The sequence below is a fragment of the Anser anser genome (genome assembly GCF_964211835.1).
Source record: "Anser anser genome assembly, chromosome: 12".
In the NCBI taxonomy this organism is placed as follows: domain Eukaryota; kingdom Metazoa; phylum Chordata; class Aves; order Anseriformes; family Anatidae; genus Anser; species Anser anser.
In genome coordinates, this window is record NC_139733.1 from 17,209,654 (window position 1) to 17,231,875 (window position 22,222).

The 22,222-nt window shown below is 42.7% G+C and overlaps 1 protein-coding gene and 1 long non-coding RNA gene across 43 annotated transcripts in view; one reads left to right on the top strand and one right to left on the bottom strand.

Annotated features, from left to right (window-relative positions):
* The first annotated feature begins 1,436 nt into the window (after window positions 1-1,436).
* On the top strand, window positions 1,437-15,386 carry LOC310880015. Its single transcript, XR_014571325.1, has 2 exons — window positions 1,437-2,023; window positions 2,123-15,386. It is a non-coding gene; the product is annotated as an uncharacterized lncRNA (long non-coding RNA).
* The window catches only part of MAGI1 (membrane associated guanylate kinase, WW and PDZ domain containing 1), a 325,450-nt gene continuing 318,162 nt past the window's right edge, over window positions 14,935-22,222 (bottom strand). For 26 of the 42 annotated variants that reach the window (XM_083795144.1, XM_083795135.1, XM_083795146.1 and 23 more), the window contains 3 exons: window positions 21,260-21,406; window positions 19,893-20,031; window positions 14,935-16,288 (listed from right to left, as the gene is read on the bottom strand). In XM_083795144.1, the coding sequence (XP_083651270.1) occupies window positions 15,588-16,288; window positions 19,893-20,031; window positions 21,260-21,406 (987 nt within the window). In that variant the 3' untranslated portion in view covers window positions 14,935-15,587. Of the gene's footprint in view, window positions 16,289-17,830; window positions 17,920-18,026; window positions 19,787-19,892; window positions 20,032-21,259; window positions 21,407-22,222 lie in introns of those variants that run through there. The other 16 variants (XM_083795145.1, XM_083795163.1, XM_083795132.1 and 13 more) reach the window with 4 other exon arrangements.

Below are 22,222 nucleotides of genomic sequence, written 5' to 3' on the forward strand. Positions count from 1 at the left end.
GCCACCAAGCATAAACATAAATAAAACAACGTCTCTCTTTGCTAATATTAGTGTAAAATCATTTGTGGTTATCAAAACATTCAAAAGAAATATGATAATAACACTGTCTTGAAGAGTTTAATCAGAGTCAAAACCCCTTTCTAGGCAGAGGAATATTGCACTCCCTTCATATTCATGGCTGTTAATGTTATTTCCATGCACAGCGAATACGGCACTTTAACACGAGAATCCAGCTGGATTCAACTGCTGCAATCCTACCTAGCAGGAAAGTCAGGGGCTGAATCCTAAGAAGCAATGAATCAAAAGAAAGCAGCTGAAGAGGCTGCTCAGCAAGCAGCACATATTCCCACTAAGACCTGAGCACACCAGGTAGGATTTCCAGAAGGTGAAGGCTAGAGCTGTAAGCCAGGTATAAAAATGGAAAGAAAAAGCAACATAAAGAATTGGGTATCTGAAGACTATAGAGTGAGCTGAGGCTCCCTGCGTGGCTGAAGGGCCAAGTATGCTATTGACTGAGCCGACTGAGGGTTTTGGACAATATGGGAAATCAAAGAGATGTCAGGGAGCTGGAGAACCGGCGTAGTTCTGCATCCCCTCCTTTCCAAATGAGGGGAGCAAAGCAAAAATTCAATAGAGAAATGCCCATGCCTTAAGTGCTTGGAAAAATGCTTTTGTGTGAAGCGTTGTGGACAAAACACACTGAATGAAAGGCTAAGAGCCAGCGCCTGAATGCAGTACCTACTTGTGTGGGAACAGCTCCGTTTCGCTCCTGAATAGGGCACTCACCCACAGAGGGGACACCAGCTGTGTCCTTCGCCACCCTCCACAGCTGCAGACAGAGGGCAGGTACACAGCAGCTGATCTTTTTTGTATAACAGCACAAGGCAGACTAAGCAAAAAGCATTCTCCTCCACGGGCGGAAGCTGATACCAAAGTCCAGGCTTACTAGGTGCTCGATTCGGTCCTTAGCCAGCCCATGAGATATCAGAGAGTTCAGCAACACCCAACGTGCCCAGGTGCTCAGAGGAGAAAGTTTCCTATCAGTGCCTTTTCAGGGCAGGAAGCAAGGGAACACAATTTTGGTCTCTCTTTGCTGTGGCACAAGAGTTACACGACGCCAGAAACAAACCTCTCTTGCAGAGCTAGGGCTGGAAGCCACAGCTCCATGCTCGATAGCCTAAGCACAAGTGGTGCTGAGCCCTAGCCCTGAGCATCCGTCACCACGCAGAGCTGGGACAGGCCATTGCACTTTGCCCTCTGCCTCATCTCCTCTCCAGCAATTCCACCTATACTGATCAAGTCTGTACTATTCAGCTACAGTTGATAAGTCCTTCCAACAGCTCACTACAAGAAATTCCAACTTGTTTTATTAACCCATCTCCTGTACATTTACATACCAGCAACCTAAAAATGATACAGAATTAAAAACACTTTACCTTTATCTGTAATTATCCCATTATAGAAGCAGGTGAGTGCTGCAGAGGCAGTCATCACATTTTTACAGCATAACCACTTTAGATAAATGTTGCAGGGAGGCAGGTTTCCCCTCTGTGGGGAGATAAAGTGGGTCCTTTTAGAGCTTTGGCTAGTTTGTGACAGGAGGTCAAATGGAAATGTGAGAAGGCTGAAGTCAGCATTTCCAGGTGACCTGCATTTTGCCTTCAGGAAGTTTCTCTTTTCCCTTATCACTGCTGCCTTTGTCACCTGTAGCAGATTATTCAATAGATGTTTTGTGGTTTTGTCTCTGAGCCAAGATTCATCTTCCTCCAGGACAAGCAGACAACCCCAGAAAAGGAAAGGGCACCTGCTGGCCTCACCTCTTTGTGGAGGGCTCCTCCACCTTCTCCCTCCTCCCCAAACGGTACAAGAAGGGCAGCTTTTCTCCTGTAACACGGATGAGAAATGCACCCATAACACTTCTCGTATGCCAGGTTGAGAGATCAGCTTAGGGATGGGGGAGGCAAATGTAGGAGATGCAGACTGAAGAGCATTAGCTAGATAGATGAGCACAGTGAGAAATCAAGTAAGAACTATCCAACTCACTTTCCCACAGCCCCAGGCAAACGTGAAACAACTTAGTCCAAAAATAATTCCTAAATCTTCTTCTGTGTGCCTACTGCAGGCTGTCCGCTTCTGATATCACAGTGGATGTTTCCAGGCACCGAGCTGTAGGGGAGCGATGGGGAGCTCTGGCTTTCAGGAGGACACTGGGGGGGCTTCCCTGTTTTCTTGCAGAGCTGGCAGTGCTGTGTTGTACACCCCCACTGCTCCTTCTCGTCCTCGCTGTGGGTGACAGGACCCCTTTGGGGCATCCAGAGCAAGAAGATTTACTTCTTGCTTGAGCTTTCATGCTCATTTTTGTTTCAGAAATACCAGAGCAATTTAGTCGTTTGTACTGAATGTTACGATGTTCTTGTCTCTTCCCAGTCGTGTAAGCTGGAATTTTACTTTGCAAAAATAGGACAAAATATTTATTCCAGCCTTTCTCATGGAACGGAAGTCCCGCTTCTGCTCACCTCTCCCAACAGAGCCTCAGTCCAAAGGGAAAATGTCCTTGAATACCCTCTCTTCCTTGATGAGTGCAGAGCTTTCCCCATCTGCCATCTGAGCACAGACAAGAGCCCAAGCCTTGTGTCAACATGTTCCCAGCCTCCTTTCGTAATATGGAAATGACAGCGGTTGCTGCACATGGAGCTGAAATCAAATGAATAAATGAGTGTCAGCAGGCTGTGGGTAGAGGCGCAGAGGTTGCATAACAGAGCCACGACAAGTGCACAGATGCAGCGCGACCGAATTGGGCGTTGAGTGGATCGTCAGGGCTTGTTTCTGAGGGAGGCACCTCATCATTTCGCAGGCACAGCTGTCAGCCGATGAATTATTCCAAGGGAATGAAGAAACAAAGTCCTCTACCCATCCAGTTACTTGTGCAGGCCACTTGGAGGGAATATTCTGTGACATCTCAAGGTAAATTGGGTGGCAAAATATTATGGAGTGGTTCCTTCTCCCTGCAGGATGAGTGTCTCGAGATATCCTAAAAAATCCTTACTCTGTCAGTGTCAATAACCCTAAAAAACATATTACCAGCTGCACATTAGCATTAACGTCACGCTGCAGGCATGACTACACAGATAGGGACCAGCAGACCTGTGCTCCTTGCCCTGGCCAGGTGGAAATGACTTCTGATCCAGCAGCAGACAGCCATGTTAGCAGGAAGACAGCTCACTTGAGAAGTAAGGCCAAACTTTTTGCCACCATTTGGCTTTCTTATTGTCACTGCTCCTATTTGTCTCCCTGTCAGATGTCACTCCTGCCAACAAGCCCTCTAGCCTGAACTGGAATGCTTGCTTTTTATCCCCTTCACTTGCAGCAGCAGAGACGTAGATGAACCAGCGTTGCCTCAACAAACATGGCAACAGATTCTTAAATAAACAGCACGCTCCCGTGCTTCATCCCCCCCCACAAAAACACCACTTCAGCCTCTTTGTGCTGCTTCCCCTCCCAAACTGCAGCAGCAAAGCAATCAACGAGAGAGTGAAGTAGTAGCACGTAAAGCAGACCTGCTTCACTCTGAACAAACACACAAATAACCTCCAGTTTCAGAAGGAGGAATGCACAAACACTTAGGAGATAATTCCCAAACCCAGCAAGACAAAAACTGAGTTAAAAGACTCAAAACACCTGAGCAAGCAAAACAGTCTCTTATCCCTCACTAAAGCAAACACAAAGACGAATTGCATTCACTCTTCAACCTGGCAAGCCAGCCATAATATATTGCCTGCCACAGCGACGATGATTGTTCTTCTGCTCTCCACCTTGGCTTGATATGCACTTGGCAGATTCATAACTCTTTCAAGCTCTCCAAGATAAACACGTGTGTGCCTGATAGGGAACTTCAACTATAACCTTCCTGGAAGCATCCAATGCCCCCATGCCTGGCACAGAGGTGGATTCAGGCCCTACCCCAGGGACGTGGCTTAGCTGGTCGGGTCCAGAAGGGTCAGAGGGTCCTTGTGCTTCGGGAAGTCTCCTTTCTTCAGTGAGGATGGGTAGGGGCACAGGTCCCTGCTGCCTGTGGTTGCCTGAAGCATCCTCCAACATGCCCGTCCCCAGTCCCATGAGGACCACAGTGGGGGTGCATTGTGTTGGCCACCAGCACATGTAACGGGGGTATCCCCTCCTCTTGCTGGGCTCTGGGCTTGCTGACGTTTTTGGCAGCCCACCTGTCTTCTCCTCCCCTAAGCCCAGTAGCTGAGGAGCTCCTACTCTGCCTGATGCCCGCTTCCCGTGTCCAGACCTAACCCACTTCAAAGGCTAAGCTGCCACAAGGGACACGCTTCACGGGGGAAAAACCAAACCACTGTCACTCAAAGGGGTCAGAGAGTTTAGAAAAGTCATCTCCCCCTTCACCCCTAAGCCATGGAGGATTAGCAAGAAGCATCAGACTGCTGAGGTGAGAAGGGCACCCACAGCCAAAGGCTGCCAAGAACTGGGAGAACATGGGAGAGCAGCTTGCATTTAGGTGAGGAGCTGGTGGATTTAAATCTTGATTGAAGGAACACTTTGGACTCACTTTTTCAGTGGTGGGAGGAAACAAACAACAGTCTGTGGCTGTGTGTAGCACGCGGAAAATCCTGAGTTGCATCTTAGGGCTGCATACATGCATGTATACATACAAAATACATAGCAGGTGTTGAGAGAGCAGCCAGCTCATGTGGAAGCAGGAATCTGCTCAGGACCATCACAGGTCTGGCTGCCAGACGCCTCTGTCCTTGTGCAGAGAGGGGTGGGTGAGCTGCCACCAGCCCCGTGCCAGCCCCCACGTTATTCCTGAGCCGAGCAGGAGCCCACCCAGCTCCGCACCCGCAGCTTGGGCATGGCCGTGGGTCAGCTCGGCCGCAAGGTCTCCAGGAGCCACACAAATCTCAAGGTATTAGCCACTAGAGAAAGGTAAAAGCAAAAAGAATAAAGTCCCATCAAAAGAAGAGCAGGCGCATTCTCACTAGCCCGGTACAAAAAGTCTCCATGCCCTTCAAGTTTCTCACAATAAGCAGAAGTTATGGGGTGCATTTGTGTCGGCAGCTCCTCAGAGGCACGCTGGGGAATGGCCTCCCTGCCCATCGACTTCTTCTCTGCTTCTGAAGAAAAACTAAATCCCTCATCTTGTCAATATCGACCCTGATGTGTTAAGGGTCCATTTGTCAGGACTAATATATCGCTGCAGTGTCAGCATATCAGGATTTACGCTTGTCTGTAAAGATGGGTTCATTTCAGAGACCTGTGGAGCTTTAGTTACTGGGCCTTGGCCTGCCCTTTAAAACCCATTTTAGTTTAAAAAAAAAAAAATGCTATAACCAGCTGCAGAGCAACATGGAAACCAGGGAGCTTGTGTTCAAGCAGCCTTGTACTCAGCCCCGCACAAGTGTCGCTGCTCACACACCTTGCCCCCCACTCCCGCCATAAGGATAAGCCCTGTTTACATGAAAGACCCTCCTGCTCCTTCAACACCATGCCGTAAGGATCAGGCTGTGTCTGCAGGGCATGAGCTTCTCCGTCTCTCACCACGCCAGACCCTGCTAACCCTGTGGCTGCTCTGATTTACACCGTGGTCTGCAAGAGCAGGATCAGGCTCCGCAGCCCCAGCGGGTATCTTGTAGCAGCCCTGGAAACGGGTGGCAGCCAGAGGCAGCCCCAGCACATGGCTGGTGGGGTCTGACCTAGTTTTAACCCTGCTAAATATGCAGAGAAAGAAAATGAGCGCGTGTGGGGAAAAGGACAGCAGCGCAAGGTTTTCTCCGTTTCCTTGTCACTTCTCTGCTGCTTCATCTATAACATTTGTATGTTCATCCCACATTGAAACATTTCCACTGCCTTTTTTTTTTTTTTTTTTGTGGGGTGCTGAGAGAGGAAAAACAGTTACTCTTGAAGGGTGGGCTGCTTTTGTGTATCTGTGTGGACAAGCTTATAGGAGGGTAGAATTTTCAAAAGTGTAAAGTTTTGGCAAAATATAAGAACATCTGAAAACCTGTTTGCTATCTTTTGCAGGAAATCTCTCCTCAGCTGTTTACCTTCCCAGTTTGCTTGTTTTTTGCTGTCTTTTTGTTCTTACCTTAGTCATCAAGAGCTAAATGCTACCCTGACTATCATTCTGACAGGGTTTTTATTTTTTATTTTTAAGAGAATGGATTTTTATGCACTTGGTGTTATCTTTATTTCAACATCTGCCTTTCCCTCTGTATTTCTGGTCCACTTCCACCATAGAAAATACTGAAACTTCAGCTTCTCCTTCTGATTCTCTTTGAACTCCAGACCATTCGCGTAGTACATAACTACTTCATTGCTATGGAAACGCTGTTTTACTCGGATCACCCCACACTGTTCTGTATACCTGGGTTTTGGCACCTTAATTTCAATACAAAATTGTGCTCGCTGACAGCACAGGATTTACCAAGGGTACGTGTAGTCTACCTTTCTGGTCTGCTTCCTGCAGCTCATACTGAGCCCCCTCAGCCAGGATCTCATGATGCCCCTGATGCCAGCATGCCCTAGCAGTCTGCGTACACACCTGAGCCTGAGCCATGGAATGCCATGGCAAGACTGGGAACATGGTTCAACACAGGGACCATAAGAACTCGTGGAAAAAAAAAAAAAAGGAAGTAGAAACCCTCTGAATATTTGCTACTGGCTAACAAGAGAGAGAAGAGATACTTCATCTAATGCACCTAATTGAACAGACATCCCCAGACTAGATCCATTTTCCATCCCCAGACAGCAAGCAGAGACACATTGGGCAGACATCACGAAGAGGAACTTCACGGACAGGGAGAGGCCAATAACAGGATGCAGAGGTAGAGCCAGGTTTTGAATGCACTCGTAGTGTAAAAGAGGATTTGCCACATGATAACACGTGTGGAACAAGTCTTGAAGATCCTTGTCCAAGTGGTTAAGAAAAAGCCAAGGATAGAAAAAGCACGAAAACCATTAATCAGCAGACCGCAAGTGGTGCTGTTTCTGGCGTAAGTTAAGACAATGCTGGTCATTATGACTCCAATGAACATTCCAGGCCTCAGAAAGGTTCTTAATTAAATTATTACATCCCTGACTTCAACATAACTCAGGCACATGCTTGTGTGCTTTCCTGAGCAAGGCTTTTTTTCTGAATCAGGATCTCCATGATTGCAGTCAACTAATTATTTGAAAAGCATTTTCATCTGGGCTCCAAGCAAGCAAATTAAATACGATTAATGTGGGTTTGGCAGGATTCCATGCAAACAAAAGTTGCTCTGTTTTTGCACAAAATTGGAAAATTGTTTTTTTGCTAATAGAGCCTGATGTATGAAATCTGCTTGTGCAGCTTCTCAGTATTTTCCCAACTTTTCCACTTCGCTGCAAAACTGTTGATGCAATTCTGCTGTGATAAATGAAGCCCCAAATCTCACAGCACCCTGCCTTTAGTACAAGACCTTGTAGGAACCAGAGACTGAGAAAGAATGAATTACTACGGTTTGCAGTAAAAGTGATAAAGACAAAGAGCATGCTGAAAATAAAGGAATCAACGGTATGCCACTTTATCAAAAGAGATATACCAAGACAGTGATATAAATCATGAGGTGTTAGCAGCTATGGGGTAATTCAGGTAGGAAGGCGAGTGGGAAAACATGAAACAAAATATCTCTATAAGTACAAACACATACTAAAAAATAGACTTCATTTTGGACAGAAGTAAAATCAAACATACAACCTTTTTTTTATGAAGCCCGTAACGACAGTCTGCTTGTCTCTTTACTCAGTATTTTACTACAAAATTCACTTGACTTCTCTCTCCCAACATCTATCATTATGGATAATTTTTCTCAATGAAACAGGTACTAAAACAAATCTAAACCTGAAGCCAGTGCACGTCCATTTTTTCCCACTGAATTAGAGCACATCCTTTTTACAGAAGAAATTTTGAGGTGAAAATCATGAAACTGTGTTGCTGTAATACATGTCAGTAACAGAAAGGATACGTAATTTGGAAAGACCATGAAGCTTTGTCAGAAGAAGGAGCTATTCATATTAAATCTTAACTGGAATAAGGAGAGTCATCCTGATGAAAGAAATCCTTAGTACGCAGAGGGACACAATTTTTTCCCATATATTGAAGTGATGCTAATAGCAGAAGCAATGATCATGAATATTAATATTATTTGCATACAGAGTTTAATCTCTAAGACAGAACTTCAGGCTAAAAATATTTGAGTTAATGCAACGACACGGGATGGCAGTGTTTGTCACTCTGCTCTCAGCAAAAGGAAGTTTTCCTCCTTATGTGGAGGTCTTCATGGGGGAAAACCCAACTGTGCAGGCTTTGGGATGCCCCAGAAATGTGTACATGTGTTCGGGAGCAATGCAGATCTGCGTGCCCACCCATTTAGGCCACTGACTGTGGGTGTGAAGGCAACCCAGCTGCAATGCACCCCAGAAGTATGGGGTCCCTCGTGCAGGCTTGTTCCGGTCTCTCGACACAGGCTCTAGAGAATCAGAATTGTGTGTGTGTTGCCATGTTAAGCACCTCAGAGTTGTTTATCATTTGCATATTTTCGCATGGTTATTGCACAATTAAACTGAAAACTTCCAGACCGCGCTGTCCCAAAGGCACAAGGAGCTTCAGCCGCAGTCAACTTTCAATCCTGTTAATTAGGCAGGGAAAAGAAAATGTTTTTGTCGATGCATGCCACACGTTAGGAAAGTTCATTTAGCAGCTCCTCTTATTAAGAACTAAGCCTTTTCAGGGTAGAAAATGTATATTCAGTGATATCAAGTATCACTTGTATGAAGCAATACTTTCCAAGGACCACTGAAGACCTGTTTCAGACTTTTTCTCTAAGGTTCCAGCACAAAGATTTCTTTCTGACATCCCAAGTATTTTGTCTAAAAGTACCTGTCCCATCAAGTTATCCTTTAAAACAGAGAAGGGACTGGAGAAGGAAAACAGATGTCTGATGCATCCTCAACAGTGCAGCCACCTCAGCAAGAAAATAAGAACGCGTGACAAGAAACATATGCCATATATTTTCTTATGGTCTTTTCTTTCTGTTACTGCTATTAATACCATGTTAATAACTCACACTGGGACCATCTTTAAACATCTTCTAACCATTCAGTACATTTCACAGAATAATGAAGTCAGTACTGTGAATCAGCCACATAAATCTTACGACCGCTTTTAGTTTTTATGTCACTTCTGGAAACCCAAAGGACATGGTACTTTGGTGCTCCTTCAGAGAATGATTCTTGGCTTTGTCTGCGTCCCGAGGTTGCCCTCTCCTCGTCTCTCCATGCCTGTGGTTGGGATCTCCGTTTCCACTGAGGAGTAGGAGGGGGCCGCGCTGACCGTCCCTGGTGCTGTACTGTACAACTGCCTCTTGCTCTTGGACATTAGCCCCGCATTGCACAACTGCAGCTCAAAGGTTACAAAGACAAGGGCTTTGCCAGCAGACTCGACACTTCAAAGAAGTGGCAACAATTGCTGGATCAAATAGAGAGGAAAGAAGTTGCCTGGGGGTTCCCCAAAGCAAACTGGAGTCTTAGAAGCAAAAACAGGATCCAGAAGAACGTTACTGAGAAACAATGAGCAAAAACTGCTCATTTATGTGGAACAAAAGCCCGAGTCCTCAAGAAACTCTCCAAGTTGCTTCCGTATCCAATCAATATTTTCTCTAGCACATATGGAATGAGCCTCAGCCAACTTCCTCCCCCAGACATTCCTGTTTCCAACTATCCTCAGACAGAAGCAAGATCGCCAATTCAACGGATCTCATTCATAAAGGCACCAGCTTGGAGGAACAGTCTCACCATCCACTTCCCCTGACTCAACAAATTATTGCAGATAAGCTCAGCCACAAATACACCCATAAGTATGCCCTTAGCTCACAGCAAATGCAAGTTAATGTCACTTAACTTCAGTCCTCTAATGACAGACAGAAAATCTGAAGACTGAAATTTCTGAAAAACAGCAAAGGGAGGAAAGTTAAGACTGGCTGTAGGTGACACAGGAGTGGAGAGGAAGCCTTCTCTATGAGAGCCACATAAGCAATGTCTAATTCCTGTTCCATACAAGCTTGACTTCTTGCAGTAAGCACCCAAGTCCCATCAGCTTAGGAATGGCCCCATTAACTTTGGCTGAGGCACAATGCCAGCAATTTACAATTGGTTGGATATGACGAAAGAAAACACTCAACCAAAGTATTTCTCAGCAGACCAATTTCCATTCTTCTCTCCCTCTTGCTGCAACAAACCTCCTCAAAAGTTCTCTTTTAAGAAACTGTTTGTTGCAAAATTAAAGCTAATGAGACTCCTTGAAGAGAAGAAACCGCCTCCATTTCAGCTTCGACATCTTGAGGCTCAGACAACTCTTTGAAACGGAGGATTTGCAATTTGCACGCTGACAGAGATTTGCTGAGGATAACAGCCCTCCTCAACTCCCCCACACCTGCCCAGACAGCCAGCAACATCGACGGTGGGTGTTCATCTCTGCTGCTTCAGTGAGGGGTGCATCGATTTAGCTCACGCTTTCACTGAAACGGGTTTACACAGAGATGTCTGATTTGCTCTGAAATGGAAGCACTGGGGCATGCGTTACTTTCTGCTGACTGGCCAGAGCTCGTCTGCTGGTGCCCATAGGCCCAGATATGCAAAGTCAGTTGGGCACTAAATTCTGCTGGAATATGGGGGTTAATAAATGGTAGTGAATAACAATTATACAGTTTTATGTGTATTTATATAAAATAAACTATACCATCATAAACTACTTACATTAATTATATTAAGTATATAGTTAATAAATGTTAAAACTGCCTGATACCAAACTCATGCATAAGCCTCACTTCATTTTAATGGCATTTATACCCTAATATATCCTAGATAGAATATGCTCAGAACCATATCCACTTATGGGTATTTAATTGAAAGTACAGACACCATTCTGCAGACAACTTCTTACATTTTGATTGAATTTGTTAGTTTTTAGAAACAATCCTGCAGCTATCACAGTTCCATCTGGGAAGGAGCATGTGTGCTGTCTCTCTCTCCTAGGCCCTGTAAATATCAAGAAACATAATGATTTTAAATATTTTAGAAACTCTGTGTCCACATTTAAACTTTGTGTTTTTAAACTTTGATGGACATTTATTATTTAGAGGAGCACTGTAAAGGGTAAATTTCACATCACAGCAACCTGTACGCTAATTGCCATGAGTTCTTTTGAAGAAGTGGTTTGAGGGCCTCTTGTAGGAACATGGACGAGAAGACGATGTCCTACAAAGGCAAAGCCTTTGCTTTTTCCCCGATGTGTTGCACAGGTATAGCACTATCTTGCTGTACGTTTATGGCAATAAAGGCAATATGGAAAAAGAAATAGTAATGCCTTAAATTCTGAAAAGCACTCCCTGACTTGAAGTTAGGGACTGTGTGACAGATTGTCATAATATGGTCAGTCCCAACCATTGAATTTCTACATGCATTAAGCAGCAGTGCTTGTGGCAGCACATATTTTACACTCCTTTCCATCCTGAGACCCCACAATTTTCCATTTGTATGACACTTTACTGCCTCTTCATTATATACGCAGGGAGTAATGCTGATGGATTAGCTTCACATCCAACCGAGATCCTGGCATCATCTCAGACTCATGCGATTTACAACAACTGCTGAGTAAATTGGGGTACTTTTTTAGTTCCTACTCTTTTTTTTTCCTTTCTTTTTTTAAAGATTTATCTTTAAAAAAAAAAAAAGGCAACCTCAAAGGTCTAACAAGCACACATTTACAGATGGCAGCAGCAGGTCATAAATGACATCTTTTCCTGGTACTATTTATGAAAGCCAAATAAACTGAACATATTATGAGCCATTTATAATATTCTTCGGCAGAATAGTCAGCCAAGAGACAGAGCTGAAAGCCTGTTGTAACAAAAGGTATCAAACTGAGGAGGAGAACAGTATCTATAATTACTTCTACGGTGATAAAACAAGCATAGTACAGCAGATGGATTTAACACAAGATCACTATGAAATAAAACACTGGCTCGAATGCCAAGGAATGAATATTCAAGGAGGAGGTAACTCAGTGAAAATGAATAAAGGCAGCAAACATAGTGCAGCTAACCTAGAAGTTCCTTGTAACTCCGACCAAAAAGATCAAAAACGACATAATTCTTCATGCTGGTGAACAGCCCCTCTGCAGACAAAAAAAAAAAAAAGGTATTAAAAAAAAATTCAGGTATTAATCAAAATGACATACACAAATGACAGGACCGAGCACATGGGTGGTACAGGATCCTAACTATGTAAAACTAAGAAGAAAAAAAGGTGTTAAAAAAAAAGGAAAATAAAGAGAAGCTAACAATATCAACATATCAACTTGCTGAATTTTTCACTTACCACTTCATTAACTTTTCACTTCTTCATCAGAAACAAGTTTGTTTTTTTTTTTTGGCAACTCCATAATTGTAGATCATTGCTGGAAAACATCAGCAAAGTTACAGTCTAAAAAAGCATTTCTTTTTGGTTTTAGAAGTTTTGAAAAAATATAAGAATTTCATGGTCAGAAGTAAAGCTGGAATGAATTAAAGGGAATAGAGTTGCACCATGGAATACAGAGCTGCAATGCCCTGCTTTAGACCAGGGCTCCTTCTCAGTGGGTTTGGAAGCAGTAGAAAGGATGCCACCACTAAAAAGGCATTATGAGCAACTACGTATTTTTTCCCCTCATCTTTCAGTATTTTTTAAATTAAATGTTTTGTAATATAAAATTTCAGTATTATGTAATATCATCTTTTACATTAAAAAAAAAAAAAAAAAACATTTCAAAAGCTTAAGACTCACCTAATCAGCTAAGATCATTTAACCTATGCTATTATGTGATCTTGGAGAGGGTAAACAGTACAAACAGCAGAAGATATAAAGTCAGGGGCAATGTATTCCATCACAATATAATTTCATAGTAAAAAAGCACTGGGCGTCATAAAAGATTCAAACCTAAAATGTCCATAAACTTTCTCCCTGACCCAAACATACCCTTAAAGACTTAGGCTGCACCAGACCACCTTTGCAGGAGCTGTGATGGATATACAAACTGTTCACTGCTGCGTGTGATGATCTTGAACAGTGACACAAAAGCCAGGCATAATAACAAACCCTGCTCCACCTAAACACTCAGCTTCTGATTATTCTGGGGAAGAAAATCTTATATTGGAAAACTGGGAACCTTTGCTTTAAGGCTTGTCAAATGATTAACGTATGCAATGGATGACCCTTGGAAACTGTAACCTACAATTTACTAATTTAAACAGGGATGAGTAAGTAACATTACGTTGTGGCTACTCCTTTATCTTATCACTACACTCGTATGTATGCTTTGTATGGAAAACTTTATTTGATAATAAAAATAGCATTCACAGACTTTCTCCTTCTTTGTTGCTACATCATATACATAGCGTCTGTTCCGAGGAAAGAAGCTTGTACTGGGTAAGTCCACATCTACTCATCCTAGTGTTATGTATAAACCCAATAAGTCAAATAAAGCTATGAACAATGTAGTATTTATATATGCATAGTGTTTTATAAAAAAGATTGGCCCACATACTGCTTTTCATCAACACCGAAAAGAGCATTATGTCTATAGCACATTGCAAGAAATGATGATTGAAGAACAGAGACTGCATACATGTGCTTAATAATATATAAGCAGGCCCACCATGAAGAAAATGATATTCAAACCAACAAAAGCTTTAGAATTACTTATATAGTCTCCCATTTTAAAACAGCTTTACATACCTGATTGTTTACATTAAAATATATCCCCCTGAATCAATTTGTTCTATTTTCAGAAATATAAACACTTAATCACATTCCTCACAGCTAAATTTTGTCATAAATCCTCTTTTATACAAGAAAAAGGCAACAGTTTTTTTTTCTTTTTTTTTCTTTTTTTTCTTTTTTTCCAACAGGCTCTATTAATTACAATTTAAACTGTACACACAATGATCGGCCATCTTCTTTCTTGGTTTTGTTTTTACAGTACCATGGCAACAACAGTGATAGACTTGCAATGTTTTTGTGTTCATATGGAAAATGTGAAACAGTATACATGTACACACCAATGCACTGTAAAAAGCAGCAGTTTACTTTAGTGGTCCAACAGTAACGGCAAACATTTTGGCTCAGCTAGGCAGTAATCCATTAAAATCTTATACCAATGCTACAGCAGACTTACCACACAACTTGCAAATTTGAAAATACAACTTAGAAACTTGCAGGTTTCCCTTTTGCTGCTGTTCTTAGACTCAAATTTACAGCATATAACCAGTATGGATAGGCTTCTACAACCAGGTTGTCCCACTGATTACCTCTTTTTGCCCATGTTTTTTCTTTGATACATTTGATACATCTTTTTTTTTTTCACTTTTATTTTTTTTCCTCAGCAAGTGCACTCCTTTTGTCTCAGTGAGGATGAACCAGTAAACTAAAAACTTAAATACTGAGCGAAAAGGAGAATTTTCTGAATTTGGCAAAATAAGAAAAGCCCACTGGTTTTGCCTGAGCAGAAGGAATACACCCGCTCCGAGGGAGGACTCCGCTCCCCACCGCATTGTGCCTTGTCCCAGGATCCCGTTCCCTTCCCTTGCTTCAAAGCAGACAAACAATACCATGCATGCTCCGGTTGCTGTCCATATACATCTAGAAGATGAGTAGGGCTGCGGTGGCTGCCTTAATGACATATCGTTAAGTGTTGCTGAGGCTAATGAGAGATCAACAGTCTACGTTAGTGTGTGACACAGGCATGGTGGTTACCAGTCTTTCTGCCTTTGCGCATCCTGTAGAGGGGGCCTGAAAGTATAAACTGTTCATGGAACAAACTAGAAATTCCTTTTCGTAAATCATCTTGTGCTGTGTGGGTTTTTTTTTTTGTTCTTTTATTTATTTTTTATTTATTATTATTATAAATATCCTTCATTGAAACAGTAGTCTCTTCAAACAGTTCTTGCAATTTTAGGAACATTTTGTTTCTTTCTTTTTTAATTCCTTCAGCAGGAGCGCTCCATTCCTACTGAGATGAACAATATTCTTCCTTCCCCACCCCCAACCCTTAAAAAATTTTCTACATACAGTGTAGCAGTGAGTCACTAGAGAACAGTCTGGATCAAATTATTCAAACTTGGTCATAAAATCCTTTACCTATATTATATTACTGGCTACCCCCATTTACTATATTGGGGAGGGGGGAAAGTAGCCCGATAAAGGAATTATTCTTAAGAAATCTACAAAGAATGTAGAAACAGAACTTTATAATCCTTTAGGACCAACATTTGGCAAGTAATTAAAAAAAAAAAAAAGAATACACTGAAAAATACTTTCTTTAATATTATACATCAGGCACAACACTTTTTTGTTTGTTTGTTTGTTATAAGATTTCATCTGCATAAAAGGTTTGTAGGACCAGCAGGTGCCGGGTGTCTCCTCGCCTTGCGGAGGCTGGATCCTTCCAGCTCCCGTGCTCTCTCCTCCACTCCCGTGGCGTGGGGCAGGCGACGGGGACCCCGGGGGACCCCTCAGATGCTGAGGTCGGTGCTGCACTCCTTGTAGGGCCGCCTGCGCTGCTCGGGCAGGTGCCGGCGGCTCGCCTCGTGCTTCCAGCCGGGGTCTTCCCTCTCCCGGTGGCCGGCTCGCTCCTCCCTGAGCCGTCTGTCGGGCGACCTCTCCCTCCGTCGGTCGGACGACTTGGCCCGCCGGTCGAGGGAGGTCTCTCTTCTCCGGTCGGGCGACCTCCTCGGCTCTGTGAGTCTCTCCAGCGAGCGCCGGCGCCGGCTGGGCGACCGTTCCCTGCGCCTCTCGGGGGAGAGGTCTCTCCTCCTCTCGTGCCGCTCCCGCCTCTCCAGGGTGTTGTCAGCGCTCCTCGTCCCTTCCCTCCGCTTTTCGGGAGACCTCCTCTTCTGCCCGTTCACCACCGCCCTCTCCGGCTGCCTCTCGCGCCTCCTGTCCGGCGACCTCTCCGTCCTCCTGCCTGGCACGGTGTCGTTGGTTTTAGAAGTCCCATTCCAAGTGTGGTGTTCATTGGGATGTCTGCTAACCTCTCTGCTGCCTTTTAGGTCTCTAACGTAAGTCCGCCTGTCCCCATGTTGTGATGATTTGTGAAGGTCTGGTGGATAACTGGACTCCAATGATGGGTGCTGCCGTCGGTCGGATGGCGCGGGTTTCATTTCCGATACATTTTGTGAACCTGTGGCGGGACTGTTCCTGTCACTGCTGGGGTCTGCAAGAAAATAACAGCAAAGCGTTTGGTACCGAAGCCTTCCGCGGCGCCGTGACACCACTTATCACTCTTCAGACTTCATTAGTGACAAAAACAAACAACTGTTAAAGCAGTCAGCGAAGGCTAACCGGAGCTTTTGTTAATTTAACTGCGAACAACGAGAGTTACAGGTTAGTACTGGTGCTGCCCTGTTCATTAGCCGTGTTTTGGTCCAAGCCGATATCGTCTTTATGCTCTTCTCGTCATGGGGCGTTTTACATTTCCCCCAAGCCCAATTCACAATGTTTCGCTCACACTACTTTCTCTAAAGTGGGGTAAAAAACATGTAGTTTGGGTTGCTGGATTTTTTTTAACAGTTTCCAATAAAGAGGGCCGTTAGGAAATGTTTTTTTCTTTTAAGTCTTTTGAAAGCATTGCCTTCCAGTTGTGGGAGGCTTTGTTTCAAATAGCGGAAAAAAGCCACAGAAAATAGAATTGATTATTATGTTTTGACCTTGTAAAATAACATTTTGAATGTGTGAGAATTAGACTGTAATCAAGCAATTTCCATTTTACTTAATCTCACTTAATTCTGCCACGTTATGAGAAGTCCTAGGGTAGATTTTGGTTTTGCCACAATGATTCAACAAATGATGACAGAACGTATGTATTTTTTTTTTTCAAAGCAATGGAAAGGTATTGTAATATGTAGAATGGCTTTGATTAGAACCTAATCTCCAGTTCATTATTTTCATGTAGCGTTTCAGGTAAAATACAGCTGAGCTACCTCTGTAACAAACTGCAAAGCAGCAGGATAACCCCCCAAACCCAAACCCTAGCCCTGCACTGTAGCTTAGCTACAATCACCCTCGTCATTTGTAACGGATGTTTATAAATGATTCATTAGAGACACGGCAAAGGTATCCGTGCTGACCTAATGTGAGCATTCGTTTTATCTGGTTATTTTCTTTTTAAAGTAACTTTTGCATGGCAGCTGGGCGGGTGTTAGCTACACTTCCTGGGTGCTCCTTGCTGCTGGCACTAACCTCAAGGTGGGCTGTCCCAGTGGCAATGACCAAAAACCCTCACAAACACTTGCGGGGACAGAAATTTTTCTGCTTTTCTCCTTTTTGTTTTCCCTCCCCCATGCCAAAAACTGTACATGCTCCTTGCTCCTGTCACCACAACGTGTCTCCCATCTGGTGGCATTTCCATTCCTTAGCTCGGGAGGGTCAGTGTGTGCATGGGCTGTTATTTTGGTGATTTCCGGGTGAAACCCATGGTGCGACTCACGTGCGTGCGTTTTTGCTTATTAGCTTTTCCAGGCAGCCGCTGGAGGACCACACCGCTTTTCCGTGGCTGTAAGCACGCGGCTTGGGGCAACCTGGCTATGGCACACGGTACAAACGAGGCTTACACGTGTTGAGTGGTGTACTTACAATTCGGGGGACGCAGGGTGCTCGGAATGAATTGCTGTACATATAAAATATAGCGAAGCGGAAAGCAATGTGAGGGAATTAGGCCACAGCACAAAAACACCTAATATTGATTTTAGCTACAAACCGTAGTTTGATTATGGCCCATAAGGTAGAAGCAAGACTCCCCGAGCTTGTCATTTCTCATACATGCAGCGATATTAGGAGGTATCATCGCTGAGGAAGGAAGAGCCCAGCACCAAGAAAAGTAAGAGAAAGAGAAAGAGAAAAGTAGAAAATTTAGATTCCCTATATTAAAGGTGAAAGAAAGAAAAATCTTCATATTTTATCTTAGAATAAAGAAAGTTTATTTTTCCAGTCAGATTGTCTAGGCTTCACCCAAATATAAGGCTGCAAAGACAGCAGTTGTTATTATCGTGACATAAAGAGACATCTAAGAGGTGATTCATTAACCCAGACAACGAGAGCATCCATTCTAAAAGACAGCTGGAACAGCGACACAGAATGTCATAGAAAAAACATTAACAATCAAACAACAACGAAAAATAAAGTCCACCAGAGACCACAACATTAAAAATAAGTACAAAACTCATTACAAAAATATACAGCCTCATAGAGAAGCACGTTCCAATCGAGTCAGAAAAATATTGGAACTTAACATTATTAGAGGAACCATTTGTGACTGCAGCGAACAGAACGAAGAGAGGAAGGAGTCCCAAATGTTACAAGGATATTTCTTTACAGCAGTGCGGCCCCTGTATATTAAATCCTTGCTTGGAGAATGAACATTTTAGTGGTTTAGCATTAGCCAAAATAAAATTGGTGTTGGATTTTCATCCTCAGTGCAACAGACATATGCTTTGAGATGTGAAGCACTTAATTTACAGGGTATGTATGCAGTCTAGCATATGATACAGTACTGTACATCCGAAGGAGTATAGGAAAAGACAAAAGTAGAAAGAACATTACAGAATTTCAGTGCTATCATTGAACCTTCTGGTGTGCTATTTATATTACAGAAGTGTAAACCCACAACTTCCCTTCCGTATCATTAAATACTTCAATTGTTTGTTGGTTATACTCTGAATTGGTCATTTAAAGTTAAATAATGAACAGAGTGAGGAGAAATGCTCAAACTTGGTACAGTAAATAAAAAGAAAATCTAGTTCATAAATTGTGCAGAATGATTTTGGTTTTGTTATTCGGACATGGAGTGAATGATAAACACAGAACTTACTGACACAGAAATAACCCAAATAAGGGGAGAAAAATATAAAGGACATCCCTTCAATCATCAGTTTCTATAGAAACCTCAAAGACCTTTGGTTGGGAGTAGCCCTCCATCGAGGGCACAATATTTGACAATTATCTCAAATAAATAAGACATAATTATAATATTAAATAGTGTGCTAAGTTAAGCCACCCAGCAATCCAACCTCCGGGGGAAGAAAAGGAATTCTAATGCAATTCTTAGTAAGAAACAAGGACTGAGTGTTTCCCCCAAGACAGACACGAGAGCACCTTTTCATAACCTCCGCACCTTTTCAGACCTTACAAATTAACAAGTTGAAAACAGCAGACTGTTTAAAGGGGGAGAAAAGGGCTCAGGAGGCCAAATCAATATATTTTTGTAGTAAAGCTTTTCTTTTTTTTTTCTTAAATAACTTTATAAATATTTACATAAATATTAAGGGAAGGCAAAAATCCCATAAGCCATCCTGGCATTCATGTCTATGGATACAGACAAGAACTAAGAGAAAAACCTAACAAAAATTCACTGCTTCAGAATAACAAATCAGGATCCCAGTTTTTGCATTGATTAGAAGTAGAGACCTATTTGAAACAACAATTCAGCCGCTGAGAAACAGTTTGGCACAGTTCAATGACATTCCTTGTTTGGCTGGACAAGACAATAAGGTTTTTTGTTTTGTTTTGTTTTCCTCTCTGATCACCAAAAATACTGCTATGATGATCTTGCCTTACACTGCGCCCCAAGTCCATGGAAGCAAGCAAAGGATGAAATGTGTAGAAAATTCAGCACAAGCGAGGCAATTAACCATATGTTGCAAAGGTTGGTAAGACACTGGTGAGAAAGGAAAATAAAAAAGAATTCCCGCTTCAGATCTTGAGACAAATCATTCATGGAGTGATGCCAGGGAAGAAAGGAATGTTTTCATAGTTTGACCCACCATATTCTGGGACAGAGCCATCTCCACGTTTCAGAAACAGGCGGACCCTGCGGCCACCATTTTTAATCAGTTCAATGGCCCGAGCGTGCTTCATGTTCTTGGTAGTTTCGCCGTTGATCTCTAGGATTTCATCACCGATCTGTCAAAGCAATAAAAGAGAAGAGTCTAAGATTAGAAAGTAACCTGCAAGAGGGCCACCGCCAGCACATCACAAAGAAGACAGTGTCCACAGCAAAGGTGGAAGAAATATGCAGCAGGTAAGTCTACACGTGCCACACTCCTTCCAGTGACAGCTACTGCCACAGCTGAGAGTCCACAAAAACCAGCGTGCAGAGGAGACATGACGAAAACAGAAGGCTTGAAGTGTCGAACTATTTCTCTACTATTTCATAAAACCACCTTGCATTTTTATATTGCTTAATAACTAGATCTATGTTAGAAGCAGTATTGTTTTTATCTTATTTTGATTATTTTTAAGATTTTGGTCAAACTTGCTTGTTTTACAGTCTGCTGTAACCAGCAAGTTCAAATATTTTTGAGGTCCATTTCTCACTTGGATACAGATATCTGGTATGAACCAATAAACCTGCTTTTGTAAACATAATTTATCAGGATAGAAAAACAGGGCTTGGAGGAGCTTGTTAAAGCATTGGCTTCCACACAGCAGCAATGATTTATTTTCATCAGCAAAAATTTTGGACTTATAAATCTAGCCCTAGCAATAGAATTTTGAAAATGCCCTGTGTGTGATTTATCTGTAGTAGACAAAGACATGTTGTAAAGTTATTATGCATTCTCTATCAGAGGAGCATGGAGTGCATAAAACTTGGCAATTTACTTTTTCTGTAGGCATTTTATAACATATGATTGTGCTATAACGTTTATAATTTAGGTGATATGCAAAGTTAACAGCTAATACTCATTAAAAACTACACTGTAATTTTTTAACCCATCAGTCAACATATATGAATGGTCCCTCACCGCTCTACCCAGCAGAGGAGAGGATCAGGTAGGATAACCAGATTCTCTTTTCATGGCTCCAGCTTTAAAGGAGCTGGCAAAGACTGTGATTGTAACATTTTGATTACCATGCATATCTTTGTTAGGCTTAAAAAGTCAGTTTATATATTAGAATTTGGAAATCTGGGTTGGAACAAGGATGGGGCGAAGTCTTCCAATGCATGTGCACTTTTATAGAATGTACATAAAGAATGAAAGAAAAGTCACTGATAGAAGTAAATCTATTGCTCCTTTCAGTTACAATTTAATTTCCCATTAGCTGGCAAAGCAGAAGGCGTGCCTGTAGGGGAGAGGCAGGGCAGTTAGCTTATTGCGAAGCACTGTGTTTTTTAAATGTTTGTGCATACCCTCATCTTCCCACATCTCTCAGCTGGACCATCCTCAGCTAGTCGCAGCACGTACAGATCCATATTATACTCCCGGCCGCCTCGCAGGCTAAAGCCAAACCCTTTGGCTCCTCTCTCCAGCTCAACAGTGTAAAAATCTTGGTCCTGCTGGAGGGAAGACAACATATGTGCAATTCAACAGAAAGTTAAATGCTTCTCTATTTCTCATTTTGAAATTATTCAACCAGTGAACGTTATTATTTCTGGAACTCGTTAAGTACAAAAATAAAATTGGTGGAGTTTTCACACACACAAGCATTTTCTGCTTCCTCAGTCCCAATCTGCAGAAGAAGGCTAGGATGACCTCGCTCCCAGTGTCAGGCTCTAGTTAGCTGGTACATGGGACAAGTCTACACCATGGTGCTGTCTTCTCCTTTTTGTTACCACCTCTTCTATTCCTTTGCAAGAAGATCAGAAGCACATGCACTGTTTTATTCTACAGCACAATGCTGTTGGCGTAGGGATGTTTTGAAGTCCATAGTGGAAGAGGTTACTTCTGGGATGGCCAGTGGCAAGGAAAGATAACAGTGAAATAACCTCTCTAATAAGGTACTGTCTGCAAAACCAGGAACATGTTGGCTATTGCCCCTTATTAAGTTTTACTCTTTTTGTTCTCTGATTTTATCACGTGCACGCAACAGTACTTTGTGGAGAGCACCCTCAAAACATACACTTCCACAAACAAAACACATCAGTTATTACTGTAGTAAAAATGCCTTTTTTTTTTTTTCAAGTCATGATAAGAATGCATTGGAAATGCTTGTCAGATGAAACAACTGCAATACATATTAAGAAACTAATCAGCAAATCCCTCTTCCTCCAGCGAACAGACTGAGGGAGAGCAGCCTCCCAGCAGGAATTTTCGAGGGAAACGTTTGAACACAGCCCTTCAGCAGACTGGAAGCAATAGTCTGTGGTAAACAA